General features: G+C 43.0%; 1 protein-coding gene across 1 annotated transcript in view; it reads right to left on the bottom strand.

Moving 5' to 3' along the window:
• LRRFIP2 (LRR binding FLII interacting protein 2) overlaps window positions 1–23,485 on the bottom strand; it is a 196,214-nt gene that overhangs the window by 41,900 nt on the left and 130,829 nt on the right. The window contains exons 16-20 of the mRNA XM_081932888.1: window positions 20,879–20,923; window positions 16,254–16,361; window positions 14,854–14,925; window positions 7,307–7,477; window positions 4,332–4,424 (exon numbers count right to left, since the gene is read on the bottom strand). Of these exons, the coding sequence (XP_081789014.1) occupies window positions 4,332–4,424; window positions 7,307–7,477; window positions 14,854–14,925; window positions 16,254–16,361; window positions 20,879–20,923 (489 nt within the window). The remainder of the gene's footprint in view (window positions 1–4,331; window positions 4,425–7,306; window positions 7,478–14,853; window positions 14,926–16,253; window positions 16,362–20,878; window positions 20,924–23,485) is intronic.

The raw sequence follows: 23,485 nt of genomic DNA, 5'->3' as shown, positions 1-23,485 counted from the left end.
TGTCCTGTCTCCAACCTTCCCTTTCTGGCGAAGGTTGTAGAGAGTGTGGTGGCTTATCAGTTTCCACGACATCTGGAGGAAAATGATTATCTAGACCCGCGCCAGTCCGGCTTTCGCCCTGGGCACAGCACGGAGACGGCCTTGGTCGCGTTGGTGGATGATCTCTGGAGGGCCAGAGATAGGGGTTGTTCCTCTATCCTGGTCCTATTAGACCTCTCGGCGGCTTTTGATACCATCGACCATGGTATCTTGTTGCACCGACTGGAGGGGTTGGGGGTCGGGGCACCGTTTTACGGTGGTTCGGCTCCTACCTTTCCGGCTGGACGCAACGTGTGTTGACAGGGGAGCAGAGGTCGACTCTAAGCCCCCTTACCTGTGGGGTGCCACAGGGGTCGGTCCTCTCGCCGCTCCTGTTCAACACATATATGAAGCCGCTGGGTGAGATCATCCGTGGTTTCGGGGTGGGATACCATCTGTACGCTGATGATACTCAGCTGTACATCTCCACCCCGAACCACCCCAACAAGGCCGTCGAAGTGATGTCCCGGTGTGTGGAAGCCGTACGGGTTTGGATGGATGACAACCGACTCAAGCTCAACCCCTCCAAGACGGAGTGGCTGTGGGTTCCGGCCCCCCGGTTCAACCAGTTAATTCCATCTCTGGCCATCGGGGGCGTACAACTTGCCCCGGTGGAGTGGGCGCGCAATTTGGGCGTCCTCCTGGATGCTCGGCTGTCCATGGATGACCATGTGACGGCCGTGGCAAGGGGGGCGTTCCACCAGGTTCGCCTGGTGCGCCAATTGCGCCCCCTATTGGACCGGGATGCCTTGCGCACAGTCACTCATGCGCTGGTGACGTCTCGCCTGGACTACTGTAACGCTCTCTACATGGGGCTTCCCTTGAAATGCACTCGGAGACTACAGTTGGTCCAGAACGCGGCCGCGCGGGTAATTATGGGGAGTACAAGGTACTCCCATGTGACACCTTTCCTGCGCGAGCTGCACTGGCTCCCTGTGGTCTACCGGGTGCGTTTCAAGGTCTTGATAACGATCTTTAAAGCGCTCCATGGCTCAGGACCTAGCTACTTGCGGGATCGTATCCTGCCCCATACATCCCTGCGACCAATTCGCTCGCACAGAGAGGGACTCCTCCAGGTGCCGTCCACCAGACAATGTCGGGGGGCGGCGTCTAGGAGCAGAGCCTTCTCTGTAGCGGGCCCAGCCCTGTGGAATGATCTTCCCCCGGATATTAGGACCACCTCTGACCTCAGCGCCTTCCGGATAAAGCTCAAGACCCACCTATTCCAAGTAGCTGGCCTGGCTCAACCATAGTTCGTTCACACTGCTCCTGACGGGTTTTTTAATTTTGTGGTTTTTGGAATTTTATTAGGGGATTTTAAATTGTGTTTTTAATTGTCTTTATTCATCTGCCTACCTCCTCCATGTACACGTATTCGTTTATTTTGTGTGTGTATTGTCCATATTGTATTTTATGTGTTTTTTATTGTACGCCGCCCCGAGTCCTTCAGAAGAGGGTGCGGCTAAGAAATAAATTGTATTATTATTATTATTATTATTATTATTATTATTATTATTATTATTATTATTATTATTATTATTATTATTATTATTATTATTATTATTATTATTATTATTGGCAGGCACTGGGAAATCCTATTGATGGTTTGAAAGGGCTGAGCTTAAAAAAAGCATTGAAGCATTCATCATAGTGGCACAGAAACAGGCCCTAAGCACCAGATCCATAAAATCAGGAAGCTAGCATATGTGATGCAGATTCTGCAAAGAATTGCCTCAGAGACAATCCATCATGGTGGAAGAGTGTAATATATAGGCGGGAACAGAAACAATGAACAATACAACCAAATAACTGACATTGTGTAAAGGAACATTTGCATAGTGTACGGTCTACACCCTCTCAAGTCCAGATGGGAGATTCCACAGAATGTGACAGAGAATAGCAGGGCTAAGATTGAAACTTCCGGCTTCAACATACAAGCATGTACTGGCCAATCAATCAGACATCATGACAGTAGACAAGGACTAAAAGACAGTGGTGATGATAGATGTAGTGCAGTAGTGCTAAGTGACAACAACACCAGGAAAGAGGAGCAGGAGAAACTGGAGAAATATCAGGATCTGAATGAGAAATTAGAGAGGATGTGGAAAGGCCAAAGAGGTCCCATAGACTCGGGCCTGTGATTCATAAGCTGGGAGAATGGCTCTAATAGAACCCAAGAACCTCAATGAAATTTATCCAAAAGAATGCAGTGCTACATAGTGTACAGAATCCTCAAACTTCCAAGCCTCTGGTAGAAGACCCTAGATCAGTGATGGCGAACCTTTTTTGGCTCACGTGCCACAAGTGGGGGGAGCGCAGGGGGGTCGAGTGCGGGCGTGCCGCACCCATAATGCAACACGCGACCCCCCAGTGCGCATGCGCGCACGTGCGACCCCCCCATTTTTACATTTTTTTTGCCCTCCCCAGGCTCCAGGAGCTTTATAGGAGCCTGGGGATGGTGAAAAGAGCCTCCCCCGACCCCCCGGAGGCCCTCCAGAGGCTTCAGGGACTGTCCGGAGGCTTCCCTGACGCCTTTGGAGCGCTTAAAACCACCCTCCGAGCAAGTTGCTCGGAGGGTGGTTTTAAGCGCTCCGAAGGCGTCAGGGAAGCCTCCGGACGGTTCCTGAAGCCTTCGGAACGCTTAAAACCACCCTCCAAGCAAAGGCTTCAGGGACGGTCCCTGAAGCCTCCGGGGAGGCGGGGGAGGCTCTTTTCGCCCTCCCCAGGCTCCTATAAAGCCTATGGAGCCTGGGGAGGGCGAAAAATAGCTTTTAAAAAGGTGAACTCAGCTGGCCAGCGCCTCGCGTGCCCTGACAAATGGCTCCGCGTGCCACTTGTGGCACGCGTGCCATAGGTTCGCCATCACGGCCCTAGATCTATGATGGCAAACCTATGACACACCTGTGGCACGTCAAGCCCTCTCTGTGGGCATGTGTGCTGTTGCCAGCTGGTCTTCCCGGTTCTGGCCTGCATGTACACGACGGAACCCGGAGGAGCAGCTGGCTGGCACACATAGGCACAACGGAACCCCAAAGAACAGCTGGCCACGAGTATGCACACCGGCCAGCTGTTCTCTTTTGGCTCTCCGGCTCTCCGGCGCTCCAGTGAGCCATCACTGCTCTAGATTGAGGAAGAGATATGCCAATTGAATAAGAATTAATTAAAAAGACTTCAATAAGAAAATCTCATGAATTCAATTAAAATTTTATTTTCATCAATTTTAAAGCAGCATGTTTATATAAGCAAATTAAGCTGAGAAGAAACTGCTTCATGTGAGAACCTACTGTATTTTCGCTCCATAAGATGCTCCTGACCATAAGACGCATCTAGGTTTAGAGGAGGAAAACCAGAAAAAAAAATCTGCCTCTGCCTCCCACCGGCCATATGGTATTCATCTGGCTAGCGTCTTTGCAGCAAACAGCCTGTTTCCTCCGTGTCTACTACCTCCACCAGGGAATGCTGGAGTCTTCAACTCCAAGCAACTGATCGGCTGTTGGATCAGCCTCCCGGAATACTGCCAATCAGCTGTTCCAGGCAGTAGGGATTGCTGCTGCTGTTTGCCGCTGCTGCATGCTGTCGATATCTGCTTGATAAGATGCACAGACATTTCCACCCACTTTTGGGAGGGAAAAAAGATGTGTCTTATGGAGCGAAAGATATGGTAGTTACTAACTAGGGTAGCCACATTACTGTCATGAAAATTATAAACTGTGTAAATATTTTATTATAAATTTAATCTTGTCTATTTTACATCATAATAGTGTTATTGTTTATCAATTAATTTAATTGTTTAAACATATTGAAAACTATTTTGGAATTGCTAACGGCATGTAAAGGTTTAAAGTAAGTAAGTAAATAGGGATCATGAAATTGAAATTTTAAGTAAGCTTCTGCAACTTCAGCATTAACAAAGCAGGATACCCAATAATTTAGAACCAATCTGGAAACTAAAACAGCTGGCTCAGAAAGAAAAAGTGTTGGGCAGCAAGATAAATGATATATCAATATAACATCTAAGAGCACTGCAATCCTCTCTGGACACAAGTAGACACAGAAAGAATTTGTAACACGAATGTTTGCTATCTGGAGCCCTTCATATAAAGAAAAAACTCTTTCATTATTTCCTCAAAGTATAAGCTTGGAGGAAAAGCACAAACAATATAGTACATGTCAAACTTAAGGAAATAAATTATACACCACCATTTGAACACCATTCACAATATTATTAGTTATTTTCCAGCATGAGTATGTACCTCTATTAATTCATCTCTTTGGCAAAGGCTTTCCTTGAGTTCATTTACTTTATGCTGTAGAACACTGCACATATGTTTCTGTCTTTCCAATTCCTGCATTATACAAAACAAAACAAAAGTGGAAATTAGATGACTTTAAAATTTGTTTCAATAGCTTTAGTTATTCTTAAATAATATTTTGAAGCTTGTTACAATTCAAGATTCTGTCATCTAGTAAGAGGGTACTCTTAATATTTATTATGTAAAGTAAAGGTAAAGGTTCCCCATGCACATATGTGCTAATCCAGGGGTCAGCAACCCATAGCTGTGGAGCCACATGTGGCTCTTTCATCTCTCTGCTGTGGTTCCCTGTCACCAGTCGGCACCACAATTTTGAGAGGACCTTCCAGTTTGGGGGGGAGGGAAGCACAGCACCCCAGAAGGAGACTATATGGCAACGAGTGGGTTTTCTGGTCAGCTCCACAATTGGTAGGGTTTTCAGTTAGGACAAGTAGAAGAAAAACGATGCTGCGCTAGGAAGAGGGAGGGAAACCGGACTTAAGGTTGACCCCAGAATTGAACAGGGGGGCTTCCGGTTAGGACCTCTGTGGCTCTTTGAGTGTTTAAGATTGCCAACCCGTGTGATAGTCGTTCCTGACTCTAGGGGGCGGTGCTTATCTCCATTTCAAAGCCGAAGCGCCAGCACTGTTCAAAGACATTTCCGTGGTCATGTGGCCAGCATGACTAAATGCCGAAGGCACACAGAAAGCTGTTACCTTCCCACCAAAGGTGGTTTCTATTTTTCTACTTGTATTTTTACATGCTTTTGAACTGCTAGGTTGGCAGAAGCTGAGACAAGCTTACGCAGCGCAAGGGATTCAAACCGCTGAACTGTCGACCTTTCTGATCAACAACCTTAGTGTCTTAGCCACTGATCCACAGCGTCCCTCATTTATTAGGTAGACAAGAATAGTAACTACTCACGGTTAAAGGAACCAAATTATGAAACTTGGCTTTTTCACAATATCTGAGTAGTAGACCCTCATCCTCATCCTAACCCCCTAAACTCCAATATTGTAATCAAGACCCAATTTTGAATAGACTCCCTCTTTGTCTCCAATGCTTGACATTAGGCCAATATTGTCAATTTACCACTATATCTGACAGCATTTTTCAAAACTGTTTAGTAAACTGTAATCATCATGGGCAAGGAATAACAGAATAACAGAGTTGCAAAGGACCTTGGTCTTCATGTCCAACTCCTTGCTCAGGCAAGAGACCCTATACCAGGGGTGTCAAACTCAAGACCCGTGGGCAAATCTGGCCCGTGATATAGTCAGATTTGGCCGCAAGGTCATCGTGGAAATTGCAAGGGGCCGGCCTGCATTGCGTCGGCCAGGCCCACCTCATCCTGTTGGGTGCGCACACAGGAGGCAGCAAACATGTGGAGACTGGCTGTGCTCAGTGGCCTCACCCCACCTGTCCTTTTGCCTCTGCACCTGGCCTGGCCTCTCGCCTCTGCGGCCGGATTCTTTGCCAGGCTTTTGGCCTTGCCTCACCCCGTGGTGGCACTGGCAGCAGCTTTGAGAAAGTAAGCACTACTGGGTGCCCTCTTAGAGAAGCAGGGCTGGGAAGGATGTCTGGGGATGTGGCAGGCAAAGGCTGCTTGCGCATGTCTGTTTCTGATGTCTGGGGAGAAGCTGGCAGGGCATCCGTGCTTGTGTACAGCTGGAAAGGGTGCCCAGGGAGGTCAATGCTGGGATGTGGTGGGAAGAGCAGACGAACTGCAATGGGGAGGGTGGTGAAAAATAGGAAGCTGTCACGGGCAATGGGCCAGGCAGCTGTGGGCTAGGGCTTCCCATTTTGGACTTTCAGCCTGGACTCCAGTCTAAAACCAAATGGCCTGTCCCCCTCCACCCCAGCACCTTTAGACCCCCAGCCTCACACAAGCACTGATGCCCCCCCCCCCGCATCAGAAACAGCATGGAGCAGGATAGGAGCATTGGGTGGCATGATACACCCATGATCAAAGGCATCTGTGCCCTGTGGAGACCCTGAAGTTCCTATTGTCAGGCAGGCAGGATTAGGTGAGGGTGGCGTGCTGTGGCAGGCCAACTGCCCATTCGGTGTCAGGCAGACAGGATCAGGCAGTTGGCCTGCCATGCATCACTACCATTCGGCTGCTTCAGGGGGCCAGCACAGCTTTGCAAATGCAGGGGGATAGAGGGGGGAGTATTTGGAGGTTTCCAACAGAGAAAGGAGAGACTAGTGTGATCATCAAAGCCTCATTCATCAGATGAGGTGGCACATTCTTGGGGGCAGCTGAACTGCCTGTTAGATGTCACACCAGAGTGGTAATGGGGCTCCCCCAAGCCACACACTACCTTTCTCCTGTCCGCGTAGCCCCACCAGGCACCCAGCCTGCAATGCCAGATGTTCCAGCCTTGCCACTCACTTGCGTGATCCCTCCCAGACATCAAGGTTCCTCCGATGGATGAGGCTTTGGTGCTAGCCCTGGCCTCTCCTTCCTCTCTACTGGAGACCTCTGGATCCCTTCTCCCAGCCTTGTCTGGTCTCTTGATGTAAGCAACGTCAAGCCAGCCAGGTTGAGTTGGCCACGCCTACCTGGTCATATGACCACCCAGATACATCTACCCAGCCACACCTAACTGGCCCTTTGGGGGGAATCATAATGCTGATCCGGCCCGCAATTACATTTACCTTGGCACCCATGCTCTATACCATTTCAGACAAATGGCTGTTCAGTATTTAAGAATAAGAGTAGCAGAATCAAAAGAAAGAAAAAGAGGGCAAATTGCTGCTAAAACAAATTAATTTTTCCATGTCTGAGCCCTCATAGATCTTAGTAAGGTTTTTGTCTTCATTAAAAGTATACAATGTTATTTTCAAGTACTAATATGCCTAAGTACAAACATATTGTTTAATATTCTGCTATGTAAATCTACATTCTGCATATAATAAATTAGAAATTGTACCTTAGTCTTTTCTTCATTTTCCCTATAGTATTCTGCTAATTGCTCTTCTCTTTCCTCAACGACATCTTTTAGAGTATCCACTTGATAGATTAAATTGTTTTTTTCATTATCAAGCTGGGCATTAGAAACCATGGCCTTTTTGTATTTCTCTTCAACTTCAGCAAGTGACTCCTAGAAACATTTTATTCCTTTATTTATTAAGCATTATTTAAATAGAAGCACACAAAATTTTCCATACTTAATCATATTATCTTTCTAAGTTAAGTATGTTTAAATGTGCAAGTCAATGAAATTTTAACATGCACCTGGACATTTAAGGAATTGATTTTATTATTTTCTTTGCCAATGCCAGCAATTTAAGCAAGTTATTTATAATAGTTCTAGAATACAATTATGTTAGTTTGATCTACCAAAAAGAATTAGCAAGTAATTTTTATATTTATGTATAATCATTAATTACAGCATATTTTTTTCATAAACTGAAGTCTAAGAAACGCATATTTCTGTCTTTAACTTCTTTCAAGTTATCACTAATATTATATCATCACTAATATTATGGCTAAGAAATGACTTTAGTCCAATAAGAAATGATTTTAGTCCTATCAAATTCAACTGGAGGATTTTTTGAACAGTAATATAACTTTACAATTAGGAAGCAAAGTTATATATAAATTTGCAGATACACACAAACACACACACACACAAAATAAATGGTACCCCTTGGTGATTAAATCTATACCTGAATGGTTAGAGAGTATTAGTTTAAAAATTAATCATGCCCCTCCCCCAAAAAATATTGTCTTTTGCATAGTGCAATTTTTTTTGAAAATGTTTAAATATCTAATAAAATTTCTTACATTGAACAACTTTCATACACAGTGAGAATAAGTCAGACAGACTTTGAAAAGAGTTTTATCAGGGAAGATGAAAAATTCATGAAAAACACAGGACTTCAATGACTATTTATCCTGAAGATTTAATATCAGCTTCAGTCTAGGGATGATATACTTTCAAATACCAGTTTCAGGACAACACTAATAGTAAGATATCTCCAACAAAATAGTAGCATGAGATGGTTCTTGGTTAAAACCAGCAGAGCTGTTCTTATGAGTTGTAATTTGAATCAAAGAGTTTTAAGCACAAGTGAAAAGAGTTTACTCCCCTCTCATTGAAGAAGGATCAATAAAAAGACAAAATTGTTGAAAAATCAATACAATACAATACAATACACTAGCAGAGTTGGAAGGGACCTTGGAGGTCTTCTAGTCCAACCCTCTGCCTAGGCAGGAAACCCTATACCATTTCAGACAAATGGCTATCCAACATCTTCTTAAAGACTTCCAGTGTTGGGGCATTCACAACTTCTGGAGACAAGTTGTTCCACTGATTAATTGTTCTAGCTGTCAAGAAATTTCTCCTCAGTTCTAAGTTGCTTCTCTCCTTGATTAGTTTCTACCCATTGCTTCTTGTTCTATCCTCAGTGCCTTGGAGAATAGTTTGACTCCCTCTTCTTTGTGGCAACCCCTGAGATATTGGAACACTGCTGTCATGTCTCCCCTAGTCCTTCTTTCTATTAAACTAGACGAATGGTTCCTGCAACCATTCTTCATATGTTTAGTCTCCAGTCCCCTAATCATCTTTGTTGCTCTTCTATGCACTCTTTCTAGAGTCTCCACATCTTTTCTACATCGTGGTGACCAAAACTGAATGAAGTATTCCAAGTGTGACCTTACCAAGGCATTATAAAGTGGTATTAACACTTCATGTGAGCTTGATTCTATCCCTCTGTTTATGCCGCCTAGAACTCTGTTGGCTTTTTTGGCAGCTGCTGTACACTGCTGGCTCATATTTAAATGGTTGTCCACTAGGACTCCAAGATCCTTTTCACAGTTACTACTGTTGAGCAAGGTACCACCTATACTGTACCTGTGCATTTCGTTTTTGTTGCCTAAATGTAGAACCTTACTCTTTTCACTATTGAATTTCATTTTATTAGATAGTGCCCAATGTTCACGTTTGTCAAGATCCTTCTGTATCTTTAGCCTATCTTCTGGAGATTATATTGTGTATTGAGTGTTGGCTATTCCTGCCAGCGTGGTGTCATCTGCAAATTTGATGAGTTCCCCATTTATTCGCTCATCCAAATCATTGAAGAAGATGTTGACGAGTACTGGGCCCAAAACAGAACCTTGGGGTATTCCACTACATACTTCCCTCCATGTAAATGCAGTTCCATTGAGGACTACACTTAGAGTGTGGTTGGTCAGCCAGTTACGGTGGTGATGCTGTCTAACCCACTTTATCTAGTAGTAGGTTATGGTCTTATCAAATGCCTTGCTGAAGTCCAAGTAAATTATATCGACAGCATTCCTCTGGTCTAACTCTAACATCAACAGCACCCTGACCTTGTCACAGCATTTAACATTATGTACTCGAGGTTGGACTTGCTCCTACTGCGGGAGTCCCCCCTCTCGCAGGCATGGCCCTTTGCCCTCTCGGGGCCCACCTTGATGACGGGTTTATGAACCCAGAGAGGTGGAGGAAGCGTAAACTTAGGGGCTTTTTAATGAAATGCTTTTTATCCTTTTTAGGGGGTTCCAGGGTGGGTGGGTGGGTTAATCAGGCCAGGAGGGGGACCAGTGCCAGGCGAACAGGTGAGATCAGGAGGGAAGTGAGCGGAGTAGGGGGGGAGGGAGAATGACACTCCAATAGAGGGTTGCCCTATTACAACGGTCGTAGGGTGGGGTGGGTGCGAGGAGAGAAGAAGATCTCGTAGTCGGTTGGGAGACCGTGGCTGTTGGACACGCCCGGTCGCTTGTACCAACCCCCGCAGCCTAGGTGGCCAGGAACTACAGAGCCAGGACCTGAGGCTAATGCTTTGCAATGCAAGGTCCGTTATCAACAAGGCCCCCCTCATTAATGAGTTGATCTCAGAGGGGGAGCTGGACCTTGCAGGGATAACGGAGACCTGGTTGGGCCACGAGGGTGGTTTACCCCTCGTGGAAATGTGCCCACCGGGTTTCCGTGCATTCCATCAGCCCCAGGCCCTGGGTAAGGGTGGTGGGGTGGCGGTGGTTATACGGGAGGGTCTGGAGCCAAGAGAGTTCACTGTGCCTCAGATATCTGGGTGTGAGTCCCTTGGTGTGAAATGGGGCCCAGGGAGGCAGTGGGGCTTGCTGATTGTATACTTGGCTCCTCGCTATGCATCAGCAGCCCTGCCCGAGCTCCTCGAGCTGATCACAGAAACGGCAGTTGAGACCCCCAAACTTATGGTTATGGGGGATTTCAACCTGCCGTCGACGGGGGAAGCGTCCGAGGTGGCTCGGGAGTTCATGGCTTCCATGACAGCCATGGACCTGACCCAATTAATTCAGGGCCCCACACACGAGGGCGGTCACACGCTGGACCTTGTTTTTGTATCTGGGCAGTGGACGAGTGATCTGGGAATAGGGGATTTGGTTGTTACCCCCCTGTCATGGTCAGATCACTCATCTCTCCGGCTCAACTTCCCTGGCGCTACCCCCCACCGCGGGGAGGCGGAACCAGACCATCCAAGTTGGTACCGCCCCAGGCGCCTGATGGAACCGGATAGATTCCAGATGGAGCTTGGGCCACTTCCTGTAGCCCTGACCCGCTCTCGGTCAGGGGACCTAGTGGCCGCCTGGAATAGGGCAGCTGCTGGGGCCTTGGACCGGGTTGCGCCTTTGCGCCCTCTCCTACGGCAGCGAACCACCCTGGCTCCTTGGTTTACCGATGACCTAAGGGTGATGAAGCGCCATAGGAGACACCTAGAGAACAGGTGGAGGTCCTCGCGCTCCGAATCTGATCGAACACAGGTAAGAGCCTATTCACGGACCTACCTTGTGGCATTAAGAGCGGCCAAACGTAGACATTGTGCCGCTCTTATTGCGTCCGCCGATAACTGCCCTGCTGCCCTGTTTCGGGTGACCCGCTCCCTCTTATCACAGGGGCCGCGGGAAGCCCCTTTACAGGGCAGAGCAGAGGAGTTTGGGGAATATCTGCAGGACAAAATCGCTCAGATCCGGAGTGGATGGGCCCCCTTCAGTGGACCGGAGGAGTCGTCAACAGTGAGTCTTGAGAGACCATTCTGGGAGGAGTTTGATTCTGTTGCCCCCGAGGATTTGGACAGGTTACATGGGCAGCTGCGAGCCACTACATGTTTATTGGACCCGTGTCCCTCCTGGCTGGTACTGGCATCCTGGGAAGTGACACGAGGCTGGCTCCTGGGCCTAGTGAACGCTTCATTGGGTGAGGGGTCCTTACCGGCCGCCTTGAAAGAGGCGGTGGTGAGGCCCTTACTCAAGAGGCCTTCCCTGGACCTGACGGAACTAGCTAATTATCGTCCTGTCTCCAACCTTCCCTTTCTAGCGAAGGTTGTAGAGAATGTGGTGGCTCAGCAGTTCCCATGACACCTGGAAGAAACCGACTATCTAGACCCGCGCCAGTCCGGTTTCCGACCCGGTCACAGCACGGAGACGGCCTTGGTCGCGTTGGTTGATGATCTCTGGAGGGCCAGAGATAGGGGTTGTTCCTCTATCCTGGTCCTATTAGATCTATCAGCGGCTTTTGATAACGACCATGGTATCCTATTGCGCCGGCTGGAGGGGATGGGAGTTAGGGGCACCGTTTTGCGGTGGTTCGGCTCCTACCTCTCCGACCGGACGCAATGTGTGTTGGCAGGGGAGCAGAGGTTGACCCTGAGGTCGCTCACTTGTGGGGTGCTGCAGGGGTCGGTCCTCTCGCCCCTTCTGTTCAACACATATGTGAAGCCACTGGGTGAGATCATCCGTGGTTTTGGGGTTGGGTACCATCTGTACGCTGATGACACTCAGCTGTACATTTCCACCCCAAACCACCCCAACGAGGCCGTCGAAATGATGTCCCGGTGTTTGGAAGCCGTCCGGGTCTGGATGGGGGACAACAGACTCAAGCTTAACCCCTCCAAGACAGAGTGGCTGTGGTTACCGGCACCTCGGTTCAACCAGTTGATTCCATCACTGGCCATAGGGGGCAGGCAACTGCCCCCTGTGGAACGGGCGCGCAATTTGGGCATCCTCCTAGATGCCCGGCTCTCGATGGATGACCATGTGGCAGCCGTGGCAAGGGGGGCGTTCCACAAGGTTCGCCTGGTGCGCCAATTGCGCCCCCTATTGGACCGGGAAGCCTTACGCACAGTCACTCATGCGCTGGTGACGTCTCGTCTGGACTACTGCAATGCTCTCTACATGGGGCTCCCCTTGAGATGCACCCGGAGACTACAGCTGGTTCAGAATGCGGCCGCGCAGGCTATCATTGGGAGTACTAGGTACTCCCACATAACACCTCTCCTGCGCGAGCTGCACTGGCTGCCTGTGGTTTTTCGGGTGCGTTTCAAGGTGCTTATTACCATCTTCAAAGCGCTCCATGGCACAGGACCTAGTTACCTGCGGGATCACATCCTACCGCATACATCCCTGCAACCAATTCGCTCTCACAGGGAGGGACTCCTCCGGGTGCCATCCACCAAGCAATGCCAATGGGCGGCGCCTAGGAGTAGAGCCTTCTCTGTGATGGGCCCAACCCTCTGGAATGACCTCCCCCCCACCCCCCGATATTAGAACTACTACTGACTTCCACTCCTTCCGACAAAAACTTAAGACTCACCTGTTCCAATTAGCCGGCCTGGCCCATCTATAGCTCCATTTTACCTCCTGGCGGATATTTTATCTGGGATAGTTTTTAAGGGTTAATGTATTTTAAATTTTTAAAATTTTAATCTAATTTAAACTAAATTTGTACAGTGAACTATTATTACCTCCTCCAGCCCTATATTTATTCTATATTTATACTATGTATATTTATTGTTCTATTGTTTTAATATGACTGTACACCACCCTGAGTCTCTTCTGAGAGAGGGGCGGTCTAGAAATTGAATAAAGTTAAGTTAAGTTAAGTGGTCCACTAATTTTGTCACTTTGTCAAAGAATGCAATAAGATTAGTCTGTCATGATCTGTTTTTGACAAACCCATGTTGGCTTTTGGCTATTACTTTGTTTACTTCTAGGTGTTCGCTAATTCATTGATTGATTATCCTTTCCAGAATCTTTCCTGATATTGAGGTCAGGCTGATAGGTCTACAGTTTCCTGGATCTATTTTTTTTCTTTTTTGAAGATGGGAACCATATCAGCTCTTTTCCAGTCCTCTGGTAGTTCCCCGGTGCTCCAGGATCTCTGAAAGATATAGTTCAGTGGTTCTGAGATCTCGTCTGCCAGCTCCTTCAGAACCCTGGGGTATAATCCATCCCATTCTGGTGATATGAACTCGTCTAGGGTAGACAGGTGCTCACTTACCACTTTCTTCCCTATTTCAACTTGTGTTCCTAATCTGATTTTTGTGGTTCTGTTTTTGATAGGTTGGACTGTTTTATCCCTTTGTGTAAAGACAGAGGCAAAACATGAGTTAAATAGTTCTCCTTTCTCCCTGTTGCTTGTCACCTTCTTGCCACTTGTTGGACCAAATGGACCAATTGTTTCCTTAACTTTTTTTCTTGTTTTTAACATGTTGGAAGAAGCTTTTTTTGTTATTTTTTTTACTTTTGTGGCAAGCCTTTCTTCATTGTGAGCCTTAGCTTTCAAGTCACAGTTTATGTACAACATTCTTTAGATTCTAATGTTTAGGAAGTGTCCTGAATATTAAATGTACAACATTCAGATAATTTTTAATATAATGTGCTCATATCTATAACCAATAATTCTATAAACAAAGATTGGCATTTGGCCTTGAAATCAAATACACAAATATAAGAGTTATTTTACATTTTCTTTCTAAATGATGTATTTGGTCTGTACTTCATTTATTTTTTCCTTATGCACTCCCCATGTGACTTAAAGCATTACTAAAAATTATGTAGTGGTTTATTACTTCACTTCCGAACAGAATTTTAATTTCACTATCAATTTCTAACAGAGTGGTTTCTAATTGTTAGTCTTATAAAATTTTTACTTGGCAATTCAAATTATTGAAAGAAAATTACATTATATAATATTAAGTACTTCAATTATCCTACTTCAGAAATACTATGTGATGACTTAATTCTCTGGAGAAGGCTCTAATGCTGAGAAAGGTGGAAAGAAAGAGAAGGACATACAGGAGCAATGTGAATGGACAGTTACAGTGGCAATAGATGCACCATTGGAAGACATGAGTTTAGAAACAGAATGTTACTAAGAAAATCTAATTATGTTGTCACTAAGAATTGACACCAACATTTGATAGTACTTGATAGCACAATCTATTACTACTACTATTAATACAACATTTGCTAAATAACATAATTCAGCAAACTGCCTTTCACATTTGATGCTATTGAAGTAAAAGGTAATATACACTAATAACTATGTACAAAACCCACTTTCCAATTTACTCGTTAGACACATTCTTAATAAAAGGTGTAATTAGTATGTTAGTAAACTCTTAATGAAATTTGCAAAAATGTCATTACCACAGTATTACCATAGTGAGTACATGCTTGGGAGAAACCTAATACCTTTAGTTCTTTAAGTCCCTGCATGTATCTTCCCTCTACATCTTGTATCTGGTCCTTAAGATCATAGATATCCTGCAGGACATAGGAATGAACCATTGCATAAGAACATCATAAAAATTGATTATATAATTGTATGATTTAAAAATCAGGTGATTTGGTGTAAGTTTTACTATCAAATTACCGATTAAATTAAATTAATGATATATCCGATACTTGAAAATACTTTACTAATAAAATTTAAGTCAGTATTTCTTATACAGGCCAATGTACATTTAAAATACAAAATCTCTGAGAACACCAATTTCAGATATAAACTGTTCACAATCTTATTTTGAATACAAATCTGAAAAGGTGCATAATGACATTTGCAAACTAAAACATTATAACAGCAGAGTTCTATATACTGGTAATCCTCAACTTATGATTGGTCGGTTAAAAACCGTTCAAAGTTGCCCCTAACTTAAAGCAGGGCACTACAAATCAGATTCAAAGTTCCGATGCGTGAGCCCCCCCTGCAGTGACATAACTGAATTTCAATTATTCAGCAACACAGCCACTTTTATGGGCATTTAAAGCATCCCATAGTCATATCACCTCATTTTTTCCTCAGTTTTTCCAAAACCTGCATTTATTTCTAGTTTTTGATACAACTGAGCCCATCAGGAATTACTGCTTCACTTAACAAACATGGCATTCACTTAATGTTTGCAAAAAAAAAAGTTTATAAAATCAGGTTGGTCACATAGCCAACCTGTTTTAAAATCATTGCAACATATGGCATCAAGAACTATAGAATTTTAGAACTATGCTAAATTATATTATCCTTTTAGTAAAGTTCTGCTTCCTTCTTATAGTAAGATAAGAACTATAAGAGAGAATCTATCTTATTAAGAAATGATTATTTACAAAATACACTCAACCGATTTTAAAATTTTGAAAAAGTAAATACATTTATATAGTCACAAGTGTAACTAGATAGGAAGTCTATCTGTTATATAGATTTCATTGTTCAGTGCAAGGTGTTATATTATTGTTATTTTAATATGTGTAGCCACTTAGAATTCCATTGGTAAATTACACCTAGATAAACATAAATAAATCATTTTTAAAAAAATTGATAATGTACCGTATTCTCTCATTTAAGTTTATGATAGATAAATGTAGCTACATTACATTCAACTACATTCTTTTCCTTCCTTCCTTCCTTCCTTCCTTCCTTCCTTCCTTCCTTCCTTCCTTCCTTCCTTCCTTCCCTCCCTCCCTCTCCTTTCCTATCTTCTTTCTCTCTCCTTCCTTCCATATTGCAAAAATACAATTATGCTTCTTAAGCTAGTCTCTGATTTGATTGATACAAATATATAAGAGTTTTCTTTAATTGTTAACCAATAAAAATTTCTCACCCGCAATTCACTTAATGAGGTATCAGGATCAACTTGGCTGCTTGTATCTCCGCTTCCTCGTCTGGAAGAATTTCCACTCAAAGGGGTTGCTGAATTGCGAGATGCTGGCTAAAGAAGACAATTGTTTTAAAATTTCCTTTACATTTTAAGAGTTTTCTTAGCTAAATATGTAAATAATATATCAATCCAAGAAAAATATTATAATTTTGAAAAAAAATATTTTCATATGTAGACCATTGTAACATTAAATGAATTTAATGAATCGCATCAGGAAATGTTAAACATATATCTTTTCCATTCAATCTGACCTAATGGTTTATTATTTTTTCAGATTTCATTCCATAATTTACTATGTAAAGTATCTGGTTTATTTTGAAAACTTTCTCTGGTCCATCAGTCCTCTAAGTAGAAATGCTATTTGTGCATTTGCATATAAATTGCACAATTGCGAACAGCTTTTGAAACAGCTGCACAAATTTTGCAAAGTTTGAAGCCACTTTAGTGCTTTCAAAGCAGATGTTTAATTTATGCTAATTAACTTTCCAAATATTTTGCACAGGTTTAATTGCATAAATCATAACCCAAATTACTCTACTTGTAAAGATGTGAAGAAATAATGAAGACAACCAGTGATACACAGGAAAACACATCCTTTCTGCATGCGGGGGATCTGAAGTACCAGTATTTTTCAGACTATAAGACCCACCTGATAATAAGAGGCAACTAGGTTTAAAGGAGGAAAACAAGAAAAAAATATTCTGAACCAAATTGTGTAGTAATATATTTAATAAAATATATCAGAATAATATTTCAACCATATAAAGTAAACAGCGTTATTAAGAACCATCATCACTTTCATGAACAAATGAGAGACTCGCTCTTCTAATTTTCTGGAAACCCCAAAGAACTCATCGTCGCTAGTGGCAGAATTAAGGATGCTCAGATGCTCACAATCACTACTATCACTTTCTTCGCTATCTTCATATATGATATTATCTTCAGTTCCATCTAAGCCTTAGATCTAAGCCTTAGATTCTAAGGCATTGCTAATGCCACATTTTTTGAATGATGTTGCAATGATTTCATCCTTCACTGAATTCCATGTTGTTTTAACCCATTCACAAATGTGAGTGATAGTGAGCCTCTTCATTCATCCAGTAGGGGTCAGATCATGATTATCAGCATCCATCCATTTGTTCCACTCTTCTCTAAATGGTTTGTTGATGGAAATATCTGGCCACTGGCTTGTAAGACCCCCAGGAATTACAGCTAGATGAGTCTTCACTTCTTTAAATCTCTTTGTAGTGGTTTTGCTAATATGTGCTCTAAACTGGCCAAGCCCTAATAAAGTAGGTTTTTTTAGAAGCCCTCCAGGACACATTTTTTCAATCCATATTCTCATTCCATTTTGTCCATCCATCCTTTCTCATGAACATGCACAACAACTCATCGTGGAATCACTAATTTTGGAAAGATTTTCCTTTTGAAAATTAACATCGGTGGCAATTTGGTGCCATCTGCACAGCAGGACAGCACAACCGTGTAATGTATTTTCTCATGTCCTGAGGTTTTCACGGTTATGCTTTTGGCACCTTTCACATCAACCATCTTATTAGATGGCATATCAAAGTTTACCAAGACTTCTTCCATATTCCCAATCTGGCCAATTTCAAAATTATTTTTATTCCTAGCATCTATTACAAATGTGTGAAAAAAACAGAATCTTAGATTCAAATTCTTTTGGCATTTTTGCACAATTCTAGTTTTGGTGCACATAGCAAGGCCATATTGCCTCATAAATCTGTAGCACCATGATGGTGATCCAGTAAAATCCTGAATGCCTTTCTCTACAGCAGCGGTTCTCAAATAGTGGGGCGCGCCCCCCTAGGGGGGCGCGAGGCTCCATAAAGGGGGGCGCGAAGGCTCCCTTTCCATCTGGGTGCAACGGCGGCGGCGGCGTGGGTGAGGCATAATATATCCCGCCTGGAAGTGGCAGCACTTCGGACTGGATTTTCATTGGAGCCGCGGGCTGGAGCTGTGCAAGAAGCCTGCTCGGGCGGGGGTGGGAGGGAGGGAAGCATGGCTGTCCCAGGCTTCCCTCCCTTCCCCCCCCCAGCCCAAGCAGACTTTTTGCACAGCTCCAGCCCGCGGCTCTGATGAGTCTCTGAGCAGTCCCCAGCGCTGCCACTTCAAGCCGGGATATATTCTGCCATGCCCTTGGTGGCGTCTTTATGCACCTGCTCGCCTCCCCGCCAGCAGCTCCACCGCCAGCATTCTGTCTGGAAGCGGAAGCGCAACAGCCGCTGTTGGGGAAGGGACAAAGGGGCGGCGGTCGCCCGATCTTGCCACCGCCACCCCTTCGCCCCTGGTAACGGCGACTGTTGTGCTGCTGCTTCCAGCTGGGATGCTGGAGGAGCTGCTGGCAGGGAGGGAGGGAAGAAAGGGAGGAGGGAGTAAGGATAGACAAGCAAGAGGGAAAGAGGAAAGAAGGCAAGCAGGCAGGAAGGAGGCAGAAGGAAGGAGGGAAGAATGGAACTGGAAGGGAGGCAGGGAAGGAGGGAGGGAGAAAGGAAGGATAGGAGGATAGGGAAAGAGGAAAGAAGGCAGGCAGGCAGGGGGAAAGAGGAAGGAGGGAACTGGAAGGGAGGCAGGAAGGAAGGGAAGGAGGAAGGGAGGGTGGAAGGAAGGATAGACAAGTAAGAGGGAAAGAGGAAAGAAAGCATGTGACTACGGTGGGAGACGAGCAAAGACCAGTGTGCTATGTTATGCAGAGGTGTACTTATAACAATTTTATAGACAAATTATACTATTTACAGTCGCGCAGGGGGGGCGCGCGAAATGTTTTCTTCTTCCTAGGGGGAGCATGACAGAAAATAATTGAGAAGCACTGCTCTACAGCAATGCGTTTGGCTTCATATATTACCATTTTTATAGAAACTGCGAAGCCATTATTCCAGTGATGTGTGATCCATTCTTTCATGTCCACCTTTTGTAGCCACTTTGCAGCAAGCCCATTAAAATTGTGCTTACTTTTATCTTTTACTTTTTGCAGCTGATCCACCTGTTTCCTCCACTTTCTTATCCTTTTTTCAGTTGGACATGGTCCAAAATGTCTCTGTGCTGCTCTGTTTCCATGTTCCTCAGCATATTTTACTACTTCCAGTTTAAAAGAAATTTTATATGCTAGTCTTTTCTGATTTGACATCTTTGTATGTAGCGTGAGGAGGTACCGTAGTATTTTTCTGCAAGAAAGAACTGTCAGCAATGTGTCTTTTATTGTTAAGAGAGCACTACAGCTGACAACATCAAGGAGAACATTAGACACTATTCATAGGAGTGTATTTTGTTTCTGTAATGCCCCCTTACACTCCCATGTACAGGTTTGTGTGTGTGTGAAAGTAAAAACAAAGGAATGGCCGATTGGAATGGTAGTCAGATTTCAGATTTTAACCGTGCCAGGTGGGCAGATAAGATCTTCCCGATGGATGCTGGCTTAAATGGATATTTGCTCCGATGATCCAGGCAGCTGGGATTGCCTTTCTCCCTCCCCAGGTGTCTCTGCCTTCCATTGCTGCTGGAGGTACCATAAAAGCATCCAGCAAGGTTCCTGCAAGCCTCCTGTGAGCCAGGCAGCTGGGATCGCCAACTCGCCTCCCTGGTCCATGTGTTTTTCCACAAGGTTTCCCTGCCTCGCCTTGCTTCAACTGCTTGCCCTTGGCTAATGGATCCTGAACACTGCGCTGCAATAGAGAGGCCAGCACAAGGGAAAGACGAGGAGTAGGAAAAGATAAAGTAGTCTCCTAACCTCAGGCTGGCTGATTTGTTGCCCATTTCTCCATTGCCTTGTCTTTGATGGCCAATGCCGAAAGGCAGCGAAAGACCTGCCGGGTTGGGTACCCTTTCACCCCCCACATAACCACACCATTCCCCACCTGCCACCCCCAAATTTCATTGATGGCTAAGTGAAAGGCAAGAAGCCATGCCATGCCCAGCAATGGGGGGAAAAGGGATGGCAACAAGAGCCCTATCTCTCTACGCGCACCCTAATGAAAGTCAGCTGCAACCCGGCCACTTTCCTTGCTCGCCTTCTCCAGCACTTGAAGCTAAGTGTCATCCATTCATACCTCTCTCTCTCCATGTCTCTGGGCTTGCCACCATGCAGACCAGGAAGGGCGCACTTGCAGCAGAGTGGCAGGCGGCAGCAGGGCATCCTCGGGAAACTACTCGATGACCTTGTGCAGGGCTGGCAGACGTAGAACGTGCCCAGGCCAGCCAGTGCTGGGATCAGCCAGTTCTCTGAACTGCACACAACATTAACAACTGACTGAATCCTACTTCTGCATTGCTGCCTCACCCGGGGAATGCTGAAGCCTTCACAGCTGATTGGCAGTTGGATCAGCCTCCCAGAATACCACCAATCAGCTGTGCCAGGTTCAGCAGGAGATCACTGCTGCCTGTTGCCACTGCCGCCACACCAAATCCCCAGCTAATGCAATATTGGCTGTAGAAGACGCATAGACATTTTCACCCATTTGGGGAGGGGGTGTCTTATAGTCCAAAATATATTTTGAGTGGCATATCACTGTGTACTGATGATTTGAAAATCAATCTGTTCAAAAACTCACCCTTGTATATAAATCAGAATATGGTTTGTCAGTCCTCTCTTCAACCTGAAAAATATTTTAAAAAATAAATGTTTTAAATTATTTTCAACTATATATTTGAGTTGAAAATATTAGTTTTCATCTATGTGCATATAACTAGAATATTAATATAGTTGATTTCCCTCTTTTTCCTAATATACTATCTTACATACAGTCTCTAAATGTAGGCCTTTATCAAACACATTATAAATAGATGAGAACAAATTAAAGTTATAATCCTACACCAATTTACTTAAAAGAAAGTCTTTTAATTTAACAAAAGTATTACATTGATATATGCACACTTCAAGTTATATCTTCATTCAATAGACATATCAGTATTTTTGTTAGACTGAAATACATTAACTTCTACTTCCTCTATGCAAAATACTTTTGTATGCAATATTAGAAATTGTACAATGTGATTTAATTGATAAAACATTCTCTTTAGGGGCACACATATGTAAATTCTTTCATCAAATTCATAATGCTCTATATTTGAATATCTATAATTCACTTTCACATCTATGTCCATGGCTGTAGAATCATAATAAAGTTTTGGCAATATTCCTTTCTTAATTATTTCAAATAAAATCAAAATGTTTTGAATTGGAATTATACATTTTTTGTGTCAGAAATATCTCATTATCTAGTTCACTTTTTCCATAAAGCCAAGATAGCTATTTCCTAATGAATGGTTTTTGGTAGTAATCCTATGTGATGGAAAAAGTATAATTTCTTTTTTTAAATTATTATTTGTTTTATCATAGAAAATTGAAAAAAACAAGTATAATTTCTTAAAATATGAAAATCAGAAGCAGTGTACTAGAAAACTATATTATGTAATATGGCATAATGATATATTACAAAATTTCATGTAAAAAAAAGTTTCCTAAAAAATAAAGGATTAAATTGCTTATTTCTTACCACATACGTTTCACAAGCAACACATTATCACATGAGTTTATCAATGCTAATCAGTATATTTTATATCAAATAACCCAAGAATTCTCAGTGTATGTTGAAACTTCTCAAGGGGGGAAATAAATAACTTTATGGAGAGAAGAATTGTTTTAAACTTGATCAGATTAATAGAGGAAAAGCGGAAACACTGTCAAAACTTATTCTGGGATTTGCCCCCCATTTTGCCTGGATAAACTTACAACCAGAAATTGTTGTGCCACAAATTTCAAGATCCCTGTATTATACAAATAAAAAAATTATAAAAGAAGTATATTTATGAATTGTCCAAACATATTAATGAAACCCATGGGTGTAGGGTTTCAAAATGTCTAGTTTTTAGGGAGCTATAGTACCATTGAGTTTGAAAATCACTCAAGTAAATTATAGGTGAAACATTTATCAAGAAAAAGTATATTTGTAACCAACTATACATAGTAATTTATAATAAAATCAATTACTGTATTGCACATAATATATCAACCTGAATAATTCATTCCCCATCATTTATCTACTTGGACCCTATGGAAAATAGAATGAAAGGATTATATCATCAAATAGGAAACAACATGTTGATAGTTTGTCCTTATAACAATTGGCATAATGATACCTTGAAAATAATTATTACTTATGTATCTGTATGCAAACAAGTTGATAGGTGGTTTGTATTTTTAAAAAGCTTGACAAATACTTAGTCGAAATCAAAAATTCAGGGGGTCAGAAAAAATACCACTATTAAAATACCCTTTGATATTCTAATCTATAGGCAGAAACCAGGACCAGGAACCCAAAAAGGAATTCAATAGAATGTTGTCCCTCAAAACTCTAGAAAATACTAATCACTATTCTGACAGTTGAAGAAATCAAAGCTATCTTCCAATTTTCATGTAATCAAGTCCTACTTGAATTGGTGGCTGGGTTTCTTCTTTTTTGAATTTTCTTATTCATCAGAAAAATTTGTGGGTCAGACTGCATTAAAAATATTAACAGCCAATTTTCATTGTGGATGATTATATTTCCCAAAATGGACAATCTTTGTAAGATTAGTTATTCTGAAGTGACATTGTTTTGTACATCCATACAATGTGTATGTCTATATATAATACAATTTTCTCATATTATTATAATGGTTGTCTTATATGGTTTGCAGTAGCAGGTCAATAATAAGTTATATATCCCCAAAATAAATAATAGCATAGTATGTCAAACATATTGACAAAGCCACAACTTTATCTGAAATGAAAACTATTCTGAAGTCAGAAATACATTTAAAGAGGCATACTCCCAAAAAAGAATATTATCAGAAAAAATATTAGAACTTAATTAATGCTTACTGTTAAAAGGAGCTGTCAACAAAATAAAATACTCATTTATAAAATTAATTTATTTGCGTTTGTATTTAAATAGAATCCATTGTCTCTCAAACTAGTCTTTATCTCTTTGTCACTGATTCATAAACACACAATCATAATTATACAATAATTCACAAAGAGACTGTGAAAATCAGAAAAAGTGGCAGTTCTAAAAATTAATGGCTACCACCTGAAAGCAAATAAAAAAAGAAAACAAATTCATAGTGTATACAAAATAATTAGGAATTTTGAAGAATTCATTAATATATTACTTCAA

This window comes from Natrix helvetica (assembly GCF_964273705.1).
Source record: "Natrix helvetica genome assembly, chromosome: Z".
In the NCBI taxonomy this organism is placed as follows: domain Eukaryota; kingdom Metazoa; phylum Chordata; class Lepidosauria; order Squamata; family Natricidae; genus Natrix; species Natrix helvetica.
Note: the sequence above shows the minus strand (reverse complement) of the source record. Positions and strands in the feature narration are given on the sequence as shown.